We start from the raw sequence: 15680 nt of genomic DNA, 5'->3' as shown, positions 1-15680 counted from the left end.
TGTCAGTTCAATGTCAAATCAATGTCAGGTCTAGCGTGATAAATGCCTGTAGGTTCTTGAGCAAACTCCTTTCATAATGCATAAAACTTTCAGCATGGCATTTTTAAATAAGGACAATACAGAGTGGTGCTTGAAAGTTTGTAAACCTGTTAGAATGTTCTACATTTCTACAATAACTGCAACTAAACGTTTCTGGTAACTGTTGATCAGTCTTGCATATCGGCTTGGAGGAATTTTAGCCCATTCTTCAGAACAGCTTCAACACAAGGATGTTGTCTTTACAGGTCTTTCCACATTTCTACTGAAGCAAAGTCAGGTCTTTAAAAAGCATTTTTTAAAGGGCTTTATTCTTCTTTAACCATTCTTTCGTAGAACGACTTGTGAATTTAGGGTCGTTGTCTTGCTGCATGACTCACTTTCTCTCGAGATTCAGTTCATGGACAGATGTCCTGACATTTTCCTTTAGAATACACTGGTATAATTCAGAATTCATTGTCCCATCAACACTGGCAAGCCATTCAGGCTCAGATGCAACAAAATGGGCCCAAACCATGATACAACCACCACCACGTTTCACAGATTGGATAAGGTTCTTATGCTGGAATGCTGTGTTTTCCTTTCTCCAAACATAATTCTCATTTAAATAAAAAATTTAATTTTGTTCTCATCCATCCACAAAAAAAAAAATTCTATTTGCTGCCCTTCTGCAGTTTGCTAAAGATCACATGGACAAGCCAGAATGCAATGTTCTTTTTGGAGAGCAGTGGCTTTCCCCTTTCTACCCTGCCATGCAAACCATTGTTGATCAGTGTTCTCCTGATGGGAAACTCATGACCATTAACATTAGTCAATGTGAAAGAGGCCTTTAGTTGCTTAGAAGTTACCCTGGGTTCCTTTGTGACCTAGTGTACTAGTACATGTCTTGTTGTTTGAATGAACTTTGTGTACAAATTTAGAAAATTCAGGACCATTGTTACCCACCCCAGGAGTGGTTGACCACCAACCTGTCTGACTGTGGATTGGTAGAGTCAAAACTCTTTAGAGATGGTTTTATACACATTTCCAGCCTGATGAGCATCAACAACTCTCTTTCTGAGGCCCTCAGAAATCTCCTTTGCTCGAGCCATGATACACTTCCACAACCATGTGTTGTGAAGATCAGACTTTGACAGATCCCTGTTCTTTAAATAAAAAAGGGTGCTCACTCACACCAGACTGTCATCCCATTAACTGAAAACACCTGACTCTGATTTCACCTTCAAATTAACTGCTAATGATAGGTTCATAGACTCATATGTAATACTGAATAATTTTCCTCAATAAATAAAGGGCCCAGTATAATAATTCTGTCTCATTTGTTTAATTTACTCTCTTTGACTTGTGTGAAAATCTGATGATGCTTTAGGCCATTTATGCAGATATATAGAAAATTTTAAGGGTTCACAAACTTTCAAGCACTACTGTATGCATATTGTCAATACTGGGCTCTGTGATCCTGATTAGGTTGGTATGTGGAAAAAAAAAAACAGCAGAATGTCTGAAAGTCCACCATTGATATTCATCCCAATTTTGTGGTGGCATTTTTTTTTAAACTACCCACTGATAAGGCCAGTGGGAATTAGCTGTTACTTGTCTGACCAGCTCTCTCACTTTTTCTGTATATTCTGGCTTCAAAACTTTCATGCTAAAACCACAGTACTTGATTAATGCCATTGTGCTTATCATCTTACAAAGAACTAACTAGCAGAGTTGCTTGCCCCATCAAACAGCTATTATATGGTGCTGTATGTATGTAGTATGATTTCTTATTAATAGGACTCATCAACAGAAAATGGTGAGTGAGAAAAGTAGCTCGTTCTTTTTTTTTTATTCGCCAACAGTAATCTGATACAACTAGGTTGAAAATTCTTCTATTAAAATCCACTGTATCTGTGCTAGCAATGTCGAATGGTGCCAGAGAAGCATACCCACTAATTTCTCACAAGGATAGCATACAAAAAAAGAATGAATTAGAATTTTTTTTTTTATAAAAATATATTTAATGTGTTTTCATACCTGATGGATGGATATTTGTCTTTTAGGTTTTTTTGTGACTGTTGGACTCAACATAAGTTTCAAGTAAAAGTTTTTCTTTATTTACCCTAACCCTTTGTGCTTGAATCCAGTGTCTCTCTCACTCTCTCCCTCACACACGCACACATACCTCGTATGGACTGCTCCAGGAACTCCGCTATAGTTTCAGTGTTATCAGAGTCAAGAGAACGAGCAAAGACAAATTCTCCCTCCTTCTCCGTGAAACTCTGTCTCAACAAAGCTCGACGCTTACTCAAAGGCTCCCGTACCAGAGACTGAAGAAAGAAGAAAAAAACAAGGAGAAAAGAGGTATAAACAATTATACAATAAGCATTATAAAATACATAGTTCGATTATTATGGACATAAAATGTACTAGTACAAGTCTATGTATTTCTATACCAGGTGCCAAAGCTCATCCATAAAGGGTTGAACCTGATGGTCTATCAGAGGCCAAGATCAACTGATTAAACAGATGGAATCAGGTGTGACTCATGACTGGAATGAAAATCTGTAACCACACCTACTCTTTGCAGATAACCCTGGTGTAGAGTATTAACCTTTTGTACAGAACACCACACATTGATTTCACAGCAATGTGTCTACTTATACTGAAAGGAAATTCTCTTATATCATGTACTCTCATATTATGAACCGTATTAAGACACCTTGGATACAGGAATACTGGGTTATAGTTTCTGTTCGTGTGTCTCTGTGCTATCAAATACGAATGAATGTATTATTTAATTACCTCTTTGCATAAGCTGATCAACTGCCATCTTTCTTATAGCTGACACATGTATTGTTTATATCTTGAAAAGATTTATTTTCGTAGTGTGCTGTGTGTTTTGTCTACCTGTCTGGCACCTGCAACAGTAGAAACCGTCCACGCACTGCTTCTTATCTATGTGTATAAATACTCTTGTTTTGCATGAATAAACTGGGATGTCTCTGTGAGCATGCATGTGTCAGTGTGTGTTCATTTTAGACCCTCCCAGGCCTGAACGTTATTCAGTAAACCACACTTCCATGCTCAAAGCAGCACAGAACTAAGAGTAAAGTTAATAGACGTAATTGTAAAACAGGCTGAAAGGGCTGACAGAGATCTGAAGACATAATCTGAGTTTCCTGAGATACTTGGAAAACTAACATATACTTTTCTAGATTCTATTTAATAATGCACTAAGCATGTTTCTCACTCACCTCTCCATTTAAGTACAGCAGGTCAAAGGCATACACACAAACCTGCACCTTAATCTCAGATGCATCCACATCCTGAAACACAGAAATGCATATGTTAAAATAGACATCTTCCCACTCCCTCTCTCCCCCCACACCATGTGTCAAATTTTCCAAGAGGTGAGAAAGACGCTTCTTTTTTCTCACCTGTTCCATACCTATCTGCCTGATTCCTCTCTCATTTATACTTTTACCTTTGTTTAATAACTGACCTCTCAACCTTTTTGCTCTCCATCAATTACATGAGTTTACAGTTAATAAGGATGAATGCTTTCAGCCAGGGTATGAAATTAGCACCTGCCATTTGCCAAATATGGGTGAATTTTCAGCAGTGGCATGTAAAATTGTCTGGTCATCCGACACTTTGGCGGGTACATTTCTCACACAAGTATGGCTTACAAAAATAGATATGTAAATTTGTGTAATTTGGTTGTACCTGGTCCTCCCTCAATGTTTGTGATTACCACTGGCTGTACAAACATTAAATATCACTTTGAAAGTGGAAGCAAAGAAAAAGGAAAAACCTGTAAGTGTGAAATCGGCTAATTGTCTTTTGCATTCATAAATGAACACCCTCCTATCGGCTTGTGAAAACATGTAAAGAGAAAGCATTGATGTGTTCTCACGCATGATTGAATGAGTGTTTTAAACTTATTTAAATTTAATGAATGCCTGAGTGTAGGTGAGTAACAATTCCCAGGATCAGGGTAGGGAATGAGGAAGCTGGAGGCAGGCTTGGAACAACTCAAAAGGCACTTTATTCTTTATCTTTTACTTTCGCTTTCCAGCAGTTTTAATTTTTACACGCACAGACACATCGCTCTGTGCTGGTTGGCTTTCTCTCTCTCCCTTCTACGGGAAGCAGATGAAATAAAGACGCAAACAAATCAAATTTCACTAATTACACGCAGGTGAGAATCATCACGTGTTACCTGCCGGCTCGACCTGCCTATGCTCTGCCGGTTCCACAGCCTACGCACGACCACGCCCCCGCTGCCACAATGACTTTGATTACTTCAAAAAGAAAAAAAATGAATAATTTTTTTATAGTCAATTATATAATTTAAAACAAGATTCTGAGAGGCTGATTAAAAAATAAATAAACAAAAATAAATTACCAGCCATTGTGGCAGGTGGAGGAAAAAGTTATACAATGGTGTTTCTGCACTACTCCCCACATTAACACAACAAACAGGGTGGGATTAAGATAATGGTGGACAGTATACCAGCATAAATGAGACAACAAATAAATCTATGATAGAAAGTGAGGTACATGATACTGTTTACTTATTGTGATACTGTTTCCATTGTGGATGAGCGAACTACAAAGCTGACTGGTGTATTGGCCATAAAATACTACTTGTTTGTCTTAATTTCTTAACACTGTAGCAGTTGGTGCCTTAAAGTTATATGGACCTGCTGGATTTTAGATAATAAACAAAGCTCAGACAACACCTGTTTGCAAAATATGCAAAAGGGAGGAACAAATTTGTTTAACCTAGAGGAAAGCACCCCAAAGATTGTGATAAAAACGCACGTGAATAGCACTGCAACCAGAAACTGTGGTGAAAAACAAATGTACTTGAAAAAGCATTTCGTATGAGGAAAAAAATAAGCACTGGAAAGTCATCACCGCGTGATGTTTTACCTGATCAAGATTGTAAAGACCCATCAAAATACTCAAAGATTAGTGTTTGATCTTCATCAGGACATACACAATTGCAAATATTTTTTCTAACACCACTATTGCTCAGCTGTTGATAGAATGCCAAGAAGTGCAATAAATATTCATGAAAATGAAATAAATCATTTGTGTTAAAATGTTAAACTAAAAATGTAAAACCATATTTAAAAATAAATAAATAAATCACTCCGCTGTCCACCCTTCCATTGCACTTTTAAACACCGAAGACAATAGAAGAAGTGATGTACATTCTTTACTCAACATTTTGTTAAATACAGTATCCATGCTTGCTATCAGTTTAGATACAATTGTTTAGATTTTGTTGTTTGAAAAGGTACTTTGGCCCAAGTGGTCTCTTAAGGTTGCTTCCTTGTATATATTTTCCTCAACAGGGTTAGTTTGGTTGCTCTGTTACTCTCTCAACTGATACTTTCTTTGACTACTGTTTTAAAATGAATTGTACTGTGTCTTGAATACACCATTTCCATGTTTCCGGTTGCTCTAATGTATGAAATAGCTGGCTCCTAACTCTTGGCTTTGAGCATGTTACTACTGTGTATTAGCCGCACACTGTAATTTTTACATGTGGCTAGTCTAACCTATCTTACCCACACTGGGATTAGGATTTGACAAGGAATAGTTTATACCAGTTCAACAATATAACAGTTATGCATTTAACATCTGTCATACTTATTAAATGTGCAACTAATGATATGAATAAGCATTACTAGCCTACTTATATTAACATATGGTAACACGTTAACATAAGGTAAGCTAATTAGTCACCTAAACTAGCCACACTGTTACTCAACAGATGCTGATTAACCAGAGTAGTTTACTTTAAAAATGTACACAGTTGAGTAACAGATGAGTAGCAGCTTCCCAGAATTTAGAACTGGGCTCTGACTGGTCCATTCCCAAATGTTGAAAAAAGTTATTCCTTTTTTTATTTGTATGTGCTGGAATTACAAATTTTCATTCAGCTTCGGCTGTCTAACAGAGGCCTGCAGGTTTTGTGCCAAAATAGATCAATTTGAAGGTATACATAATTCCCCCTATCCTGACTATTGCATGATGCTGCCACCACCATGCTTCACTGTGGGTATGGCGATCTTTGGGTAACATGCTATTTTTAGCTGTCTTGTTTTTGCACCAAACATATATTTTAGAATTATACCCAAAAAGATCTCATAAGACCCCAACACATTTAAATGCGCAAATATTTAGGTTTGATAATATGAGTCATTTGAATTGATGGAGTCTAAATGTATAAGGCAATATCAATATAGAAACTTTATTGGTGTTCAAACTGGCCTTTGTACAGCTGCCAGGCTTTTAAAATGTACATAAATCTCTACATCATATTATAAACCATTAAGAGTTAAAGAATCACCACGGTCTCACCTTCCTTTTGCGTGTGGTCAGAACTTGAAACGGCTGAATCTGCTTTTTCTCTCTGTCCCATGCAACCACCTCTGAGTCCAACACAAAGCTACGCACAGATTCCTTCTTTACCTGAAAAGTAAAAATAAAATTCAGTACATAAACTTCAGTTTATGTGTATAGACTCAATGATAAGGTCTAGACAAGCTGATCCTGTATTTCTATGCAAGTGTGTATGTGAGAGACAGACTGACGGGGTGAAGAAGAGGAGAGGGAGGGAGATGGAGGTGGAAAAACACAAGAATACAAAAACAAAGGAAAGAAGAAAGAACAAGGGAACTAAATAGAGATAGACAGTGCATCAGTTAGAATGCAACACAAAGAATTTAATGTGTACAGGCTTGCTGATAAGGAAAAAGCAGGACCGTGTGAGTTACTGTTATTATGTGTGAGATGAACAGAGAGCACAAGGTCTTGTCTGTGTTGAAGACTAGAACTTGTGGGCTCTAGAAATGTATTACTTTAACAGCTGCATGCATACGTGGTTGTGAGACCTGTGGCATCCGTGAAATGATGTCAGGGTACTTGCTGGTGTTGTCCTCTTGGTTTCGGCTGAAGATACGAACCTCACCACTATAAAGAATGTGAATCTATCCAACAGAACCCAATGAGCATAAATGTGAAACCAAACAGAACAACCTATTTTCATTTTATATTCCAGGTGCATATTTTAAATGCTTATTAAGAGAACATAGCTGCCCTTAGACCTGCATTATAAATAATTTTTTTATTAATAATTCTATTTTCTCAGTTGCAACGTGGTAATTGCTCATATGCTACAAATGTGATGGACTGCAATTAAGCTGAAAAAAAGATTATAGTAATGCTTATTAAAAAAAAATTCAAACTGTAAGATGGAGACAAATCTCACTATATACACCCACAAGCACACACACCTGTGCTCTCTCCCCATCATACTTGTATTCACAGGTGAAAGCAGTTTCATCAAACCTTTTCATCACCTCCCCTACTCCTTTAGTTGGGTGGGCCAGCATGGGGCGCAGTGGCACACCTGGAAAAAACAAACACAAACACACACACACACACACACACACACACACACGTGTGGGAAAATCAATTGGCTGTCACTGTGGCTCATTTCTGGCAAACATATGAAAAATCATGCATTTCACCAAAAATGGTGTGGTACTGCTTTTATTTATTTATTTCTAGGCTTTCTGCAAGCATCATTTTGAGTAAGGAGCCAGTTTAACAAATGCTGCAGTAAAAACACTCAGTCTGCCTATGATGTCTAAAACCTTGCTAATTAAGTGTGCTTTCCTCACACACTTTGATAAAGTTTTTGGCCATTGCGAAACAAAAACACACACACAACCAGTTCAATTTGTAGTCAGATATAAGCTGACAAAATTTCCATGATGCACCTGTGCAATTAAATCACCATCAAAACAAAGAAAAGCACTTACATACACTGTACAGAACAGAGCAGGTTAAATTACCTGATAAAAATAAGGAAAATTTAGCCAACCCGTGAAGAATAACTAACAGAATTAATAAATGATTATTTGAGCACTAAATGCAAGGAGCAGAAAGTGAAGAGTTGCAAGAAGAGTGATGAAGTTCCTGTTTAAAATGCCACGAGTGTAATAAGACTAGTATTGTGGATAATGCTGATCAAAATGATTATACATTTCCACATTATAAACTTACAATCTTTCATAAAGGGTAGCTAATTTTATTGTTCCAATCTCAAAGTAAATTTGCTTAAAATTTTAGAGATAGGAGGGGCAGGCGGATAAACTCATTTATCTCAAGTGCCATTATCTACCACTGAAATAGGTTACAATAATTCCTAATAATTCAGAGATGGAGTCTTAAGTATTTTTTTAAAGTCATGCTGTAAATATGATAACTTGTTTTTCCTTTTTATATAAAATAAACAATATTATGCAAGGAATAAAACATGATGAGGCATGCTGCTCTAAGAAAATAATCTACACCAAAGGTCACTTTATATTAGTAACGTCATGCTTTATAACCATTTATACAACAGTTAGTTCCAGCCCATTAATTTGATTGGACGAGCAGTGTTCTAGGAGTGCTTATATTTAGTATAAATGCACTGGGATGTTTCACTGTATCACTCCACTCATCTGTGTTCACCACAAAAATTTCCACTTCCGAATTCTAAATGGTTACTACAGTAGTGTTAGTGATCAGCAGCCGTTATGGCAAACAAAACTTTTCAGGAATATAACTTTTGAATTAAAATATGAAAGCTTGTCAGATGAAACTCAAGAAGAGATGCCGATTTCAGCAGAAGCACCTTTTAACTGGACTGTACAAAATTAATGTGAGCTAGCCAGTATGCTAGCCTAATTAAAAAAGTCTAACAGCAACACTAAGTAAAACACCACTGTGGTATATTACACATGGAATAACTTTTTATATAAAAAATATGCTATTACAGTGACACGGTTCTCCAGTTACCTCCCACCAACCAAATCATGAACGCAGGTCGACTGGCTAAGCTAAACTGCCCCTAGGTGTGAATGGGTGTGCGCGCATGGCGCCCTGCAATAGACTTGCATCCCATTCAGGGTGTGTCGATGCCTCGTGCCCGGTGTTCCTGGGATAAACTCCAGATCCACTGCAACCCTGACCAGGATAAAGCATTTGCCAAAGATGAATGGATGAATGAACAAATAAATAATGAAGGCTGTATTTGCAGGGCTCCTGAACAGATTGTCAGTCTGTAGGCAATAAATAAAGGCTGCTATAAAGATCGATAGATAGTTTTCATTGTCATATTTATCATTTGTCAACTTATTTTGTTACATATTAAATGCATATTAAATTTTCGTTTAGACATTCTGCACTTTTGATGGAGTTAGAATGTTTAAATACAATTTTCTTCCCTTTTCACTTTTGGGGTTAACCAGTCAGTGAGTTTACATGGACGACAATAATCCACCATTAACCCGATTAAGACAATACTCTGATTAAAAAACTACCATGTAAGCAGCAATTTTTAATTACCGTAATCCGATTAAGGTCATACTCGACGTAAACACAAATCGAATTAAGACATGTGGAGTACTCCTGTTTTAGTCGAATTATCGACGAGCATTACAGACATGTATACACCTTAATCACACTATTAACGTCGTCAGAGAGTTTTCACCGCATTTTGCGACAGGACACGATCACACAGGGCAGTGCTCAACCGTTTTACGGCAAAAAAGAGAGCACAGCTGCGTCCCAAACCGCATACTTGACTACTATAGGCCTGTAGTAGGAGAAATACATGTATCTCGGCTACTATCTAGACGGTAAGTACACGGTTTGGGACGCAGCCCACGGCTAAGCAGTTGTCTATTTGCACGTACAGCATGACAAATAATTAACCACACTTGAAGCGTTCGTAAAAATAAATAAATAAATAAATAAATAAATAAATAAATAAATAAACACCCAAAACTGTATACGGTACCATAACGAAGACAAACTGTATGTTGATACGTGAAATTCTGGAGGGACGTCGGACGGCATGGCACGGTGACATAATGACGCGTGCTGTTAATCGAACTATGTTCTATAACATGTGAAACGGGTACATGAGAGGAGTATTCTAAAAGCGACTCATGTAAACACCTTAATCATAATATTGTCTTACTCAGAGTAAGGTCAATAATTAGATTACTGCTGTCCCTGTAAATGTAGTCAGTGAAATTATCAAATTTAACTTGTGAGATATATGCAAAAAAAAAAAAGAGGGGGGTCTGTAGTATTCAGAACTATATGTAGCAGAAATGATCAAAATTTCACCACAAGAAGGGTTTTCCCATGCCACGTACAAATAAGAGACAAAGAGGACACTAATTATTAAATGGCAGAGGAGCATTAGATGGGGTTGATTACCTGGAGTAAGTTTGCAGTGATTAGGCAGTTCATCTATGCCCAACTTCAACATGACAGGGATTATGGCATCGTAATTCGGCATTTCACTAGATAGAACACAGCAAAAGCTGGTAACTTTCATGCAAGGTATGAACTGGGTTTTTAGACAAATTGTTTATTACAATGCCTCTATGCTAGGTTAGCATTTTAAATTTGTGTAGTCGCAATTATATGATAACAGCCAAAACTCTAAGTCAATCAAAAGCAATGTTACAGAATTATTTGTCAAACCTTCAACATTTAAAAAAAAAAAAAAAAAAAAAATTAAATGCATCTTGCAGAGGAAAAAAAAAAAAAGTCAGTCACTATGTCAGCTTTTGTGTTAGAGACAGCGAGAGAATGTTTGGATGCGTACCAGTAAGTCTGCTTAAGAATGAGTCCTTTTTCCTCAAGCCATGCTCTCTTGCTCTCTGCACTCATCCCCTTTCCTGCATCAATCACAGCTGGTGGGAAATCTGAACATACACACAGATGGAAAGGTATACACAGAGATACACTCACCATCTACTTTATTAGGAACACCTATACACCCACATATTCATGCAGTTAACTAATCAGCCAATCATGTGACAACAGGGCAATGAAAAAATCAGGCAGATACAGGTCAAGAGCTTCAGGTAATGTTCACATTAAACATCAGAATGAAGAAAAAGTCTGATCTCTTTGACTTTGATCTGGACATGGATGTTGATACCAAAAGGGCTAGTTTGAATATTTCAAAACTTTGAGTCCAGTTTGAGCTAGGGCTGCAAAATTAATCGAACATCGATCACAATTTTGACTGCCTACGATTACATGAACGACTGCGATACTGACTTTTAAAGTTCGCCCACCGCTCATAGAAAACTCCACTGCATGTCAAATCAAGCGCTTCCTAAACTTAAAAAATCACCATAGAGTGGGGTAGGGATAAAGTCATTTTGTATGCCGAAACCCAGAAACGGGTTAGCACTTTAGCGCTCGAGCTGCCAGCTTCGCTTCGAGCTCCAGCGCTTACGCCAGGGGAAATCATGACACCAATATGTTGCTAAATGGGTCTACAGATGTTGTTGGGGACATTAAACATCATTACGCCGAACAGGAAAAGTCTTTGCAGATAAATTGGTTCAGGTATGTTGTGCACACTTCCCAAAAACAAAACGTGGATGAAGATTCATCCACAGAGTAAATCCGTATTATGGAAAATGTTTTTAAATCAAGTATGTAAAAGTTCTTGGAAGCTTGGTGATGGTGACATTGCAGTCGAGTGACCGTGATGTAGTTCGTTTATAGCATATGGTTAGCTGTTTATTTCTGGCAATTGTATTTAGGCTTCAAACTTCATAAAAGTTGTGTTAATTTGTGAAAATTATCTTGATGCACAAAACGTGTTAGTATTGTAAACTTTTGTTGATCACAATGCTTATTTTTTGCATAATCCAAAAGCCTATGTGAAAATCCTATTGAGTTTTTGTCGAGGGAACCAGCGTGATGCTAACTTGCAGGTTCCAGTACAAAATGACGTGTCACTCTATAGGGCGATTTGGCTGCGTCTCTTCTCCTGTAAACACTGTTATTGCCTTTCCTGCATAGGCCTGAATTGTTTTCATTTGGTTGCATATTGTTATATTTGATTTCCTATTTTCATTTGGTTGATGGAATTTTTATTTATCCTATATTTTGGGTACAATTTTATTTATACTTTGCTTCTATGAGATGATGCACTTTAAGGACCACTCTAATTTGACAAAAATTTGTACATTAGCACAAATGTAGCACAACATGTGGTGAAAGCAGTGGTCTGTTTATTTAAATGTGAAAGTGCAATAAAATATGTTGTCCCTAATATCAATGAGTATTCGTGATAAATAATCGAGATCTCAATATTATTCAAAATAATCATGATTATCATTTTGGCCATAATCGTGCAGCCCTAGTTTGAGCCAGTCACCCCATTCTGAGTAAACCTTAGAGACTGTTGAGTGTGAAAATCCGAGGACATCAGTAGTTCCTGAAATACTCAAACCAGCCCTTTTGATACCAACATCCATGTCCAGATCAAAGTCACAGAGATCAGACTTTTTCTACATTCTGTTGACCTGTATCTGCATGAGTTTATGCATTGTACTGCTGCCACATGATTAGCTGATGATATAAATGCACGAACGTGCAGGTGTTCCTAATAAAGTGGAGGTTTGTGGAAAAATGAACCACAAAAAATTAAGAGTCAGGTTCATAGACTGTTCAGGTTTAACAAAGTTAATTTTTAAAGCTGTCTTTTAAACCGTATATTGTTACTGAAATTATATAATAAGAACTCAGAGTGAAGACTTTAAGTGTTAATATAAAAGGTATTTGCTTCCACATCTGATGAATGGTATAATTACAGCACTTATTATATGAGGTCCTGCCCTTTGTAAGGGACAATTGGCTGCTCAGCTGTTCCATGGCCAGGTGTGTGTTACTCCCTCATTATTTCACTTACAAATTAGCAGATGAAAGGGCTAGAGTTGATTTAAGGATGGCATTTACATTTGGAATATGTTGCTGTTAACTCAAAAGGAAGTCCAAAGAGCTGTCACTGCAAGCCTTCATATAAACAAATCCATTAGAGTGATCACTACATTCTTTAAAAGAAAGAATGCACTGTTGAGCAAGAACAGCAAAAAGGCCTAGCAGACCAGAAAAAAAAAAAAAGCAACTGTGATGGATGGCAGAAGAATTTCACAATTGGCCATATCAAGAACACCCTAAAGGAGGTATGCATATCTGTGTTAAAGTCAACAATCAAGAGAAGGCTTCAGCAGAGTAAATACAGAGGGTTTACCACAAGATGTAAACCATAGGTAAGCCTCAAAGACAAGACCAGATTAGAGTTTGCCAAAAACATTTTTTAAAAGCCTGTACAATTCTCGAAGAAATCCTATGGACAGATGACAGAAAGATCAACTTGTACCAGAATGACAAGAAGAGAAGAATGTGAAGAAGGGAAGGAACTGCTCAATGTATACCCACCAGCGTATGATGTGGGCATGTATGGTTGCCGGTGGAACTGGATTCCTTGTATATACTGATAATGTGACTGCTGACAAAAGAAGCAGGATGTATTCTGAAGTGTATAAGGCCATGTTATCTGCTCAGATTCAAACAAATGCTTCTAAACGTTTTGGACAGTGCTTCACAGTGCAAATGGACAATGATCTGAAACATACTTTGAAGTAGAGCTGCAACAACTAATCGATAAAATCGATAATCGATTATGAAAATCGTTGTCAACAAATCTCATGTGCTGTGTAGACATGGTGATACAGAGCGTAGCACGAGGAAGATCTGTAATGTCTAATTAAAACACTATGATAAAAGTAAAATAATATGTCTAAAGGCAACAAGTAACAGAAACCACAAGGTGAAAGTGAATTTTTATTATTAATTTAGGACTGTAGTGCTTTTTGTGCATTCTTAAATATAATGCTATCTATCTATCTTATTTAGTTAGTTTATATTTATATTATATATAAGTACTTATGCATTATTTTTTTTTGGATTCGCAAAAAGCACCGAATTAAACTACAGTCCTAAATTAATAATATATATTCAGTTGTATTCAAACAGTTGTGTAAAGTTTTAGTCTGAATTTATATTTGTAACACTCAGTTTGTGGATTTTATTTTAAATAAACAAACAAACAAAAAAAGGCACTGAAAGTTTGCCCCACCTCATCCGATTAATCGGAAAAAAAATAAATAATCGGCCAATTAATCAATTATGAAAATAATCGTTAGTTGTAGCCCTACTTTGAAGGCAACCCAAGACTTTCTTATGGCAAAGAAGTGGACTGTTCTACAATGGCCAATTGATATTTGTCAATTGTATGTGTTGTTTACCTTGGCCTGGTGGACTCAGACATACAGCTTGACTAAGAGCTGCTAAAACACTCTGCTCAGCCAATCCAATCCTCAGTTTGCCTGCCAATGACCTGTCAACCAAAACCAAGCACTCAGTCACAGTACACACAGGGTTAACTCGGTACATATTTAATATCACTGATATGCTGAAAATTGTCATCTAACCTTTAACACAAATGGTGTCTAATATGGTGTCTAAAATGGTTTTATAGACCCCAGCAACACTACTGAGATCATTAATCATACCAAGCACACACATTTAGCGTGACAGTTTCACTGCTATGCAGATTGTCCCATAAGCAAACTTATGGGTCCTTCTTGTTTTACAGAAATCACGTATTTGTGGTTCTTCCGCGTTCAGTACGAACGCATGTGCGATGATCTTGTCTGGATTCAAAAGGGAAATGAGAGGGGTTTCTTTCATTTATAGCATGACTGATTTCATGTAGTTTGTTCTTAATGCACTGGTCCCATTCCATTTGCCACTTTTTTGAGATGTACAAGTTCATTATTGGTTTGAGATCTGATGGTGGGATTTGACAATCTGTAATTCTCAGTTTGAGGGCTTCCTTTCGTTTCCAGACAGCCCAATATGATCTGAAATCCAACAAAAATTTAACTGCTGAATATTTAAAGATTGAACTCTCCAAGTGCTAGGAGGGAGGACTGAGTCTGTGCAGATTAAAAAAGTGCCATTTTTGCGTACTCTCTATCTGCTCTAGGTCTAGGACAAAGCACGGGCCTCAAATGTGAAAATTGAGCTTTATCCAGGAATGTGAAAATTAGGTGTTGTTGACCAAACGCTACTGTTGCGGACACAATTGTATTTGCCTGTACTAGGACGCCCAAGTTAATAACCCTAGTTCTTTTGGGATCTGCATAAAACCCCATCTAAAGAACAAAGTACGTTGGACTGGGTTCATACAATTGTAGATATTGAGGGATGAAAACTGGTTAATATGCTAGATTATTTTGGTCTGCCTTTAACTTGACTGCATAGTGAAGGGCCAGTTTCAAGTGCCTATTTTGAAGAGACTGGTCCCTTGCTTTGGCATAAAAACTTGGTGCGTTAAGGACTTCCAGTTCAAAGGGAGAGTCTCGGATTCAGTATACCACCTAGGTTTAACGTTTTGATGTAGGATTTCCTGGCAGCAGCATAAACTACACTTCCATAGTCCATCTGGGATTGTACAAGCATTCTGTAGAGACGTAAGAGAGATGTAAAAGAGATGTATGGTCTGCACTAGGGATGTCACAATACCAAAAATCTAGTAGTCGGTACCGATACTACCAAAAGGCCATTTATGTCACTCAAAGTTCAGTGCATGAGCAAGAGGATCCGCCATTCTTATCCATAGAGATGACCCTAATGGGCAGTATGTCATTATTACTGGCAGACAGACATGCCAGTTATTTTAGTGAGTGTATATACCCCAA

General features: G+C 37.3%; 1 protein-coding gene across 1 annotated transcript in view; it reads right to left on the bottom strand.

Annotated features, from left to right (window-relative positions):
- lig1 (ligase I, DNA, ATP-dependent) overlaps positions 1-15680 on the bottom strand; it is a 48617-nt gene that overhangs the window by 12802 nt on the left and 20135 nt on the right. The window contains exons 14-21 of the mRNA XM_053651210.1: positions 14223-14314; positions 10715-10814; positions 10321-10406; positions 7335-7450; positions 6933-7028; positions 6400-6510; positions 3276-3347; positions 2204-2348 (exon numbers count right to left, since the gene is read on the bottom strand). Of these exons, the coding sequence (XP_053507185.1) occupies positions 2204-2348; positions 3276-3347; positions 6400-6510; positions 6933-7028; positions 7335-7450; positions 10321-10406; positions 10715-10814; positions 14223-14314 (818 nt within the window). The remainder of the gene's footprint in view (positions 1-2203; positions 2349-3275; positions 3348-6399; positions 6511-6932; positions 7029-7334; positions 7451-10320; positions 10407-10714; positions 10815-14222; positions 14315-15680) is intronic.

The sequence above is a fragment of the Ictalurus furcatus genome, chromosome 20 (genome assembly GCF_023375685.1).
Source record: "Ictalurus furcatus strain D&B chromosome 20, Billie_1.0, whole genome shotgun sequence".
NCBI classification, from domain to species: domain Eukaryota; kingdom Metazoa; phylum Chordata; class Actinopteri; order Siluriformes; family Ictaluridae; genus Ictalurus; species Ictalurus furcatus.
This window is presented reverse-complemented; position numbering and strand designations above follow the sequence as displayed.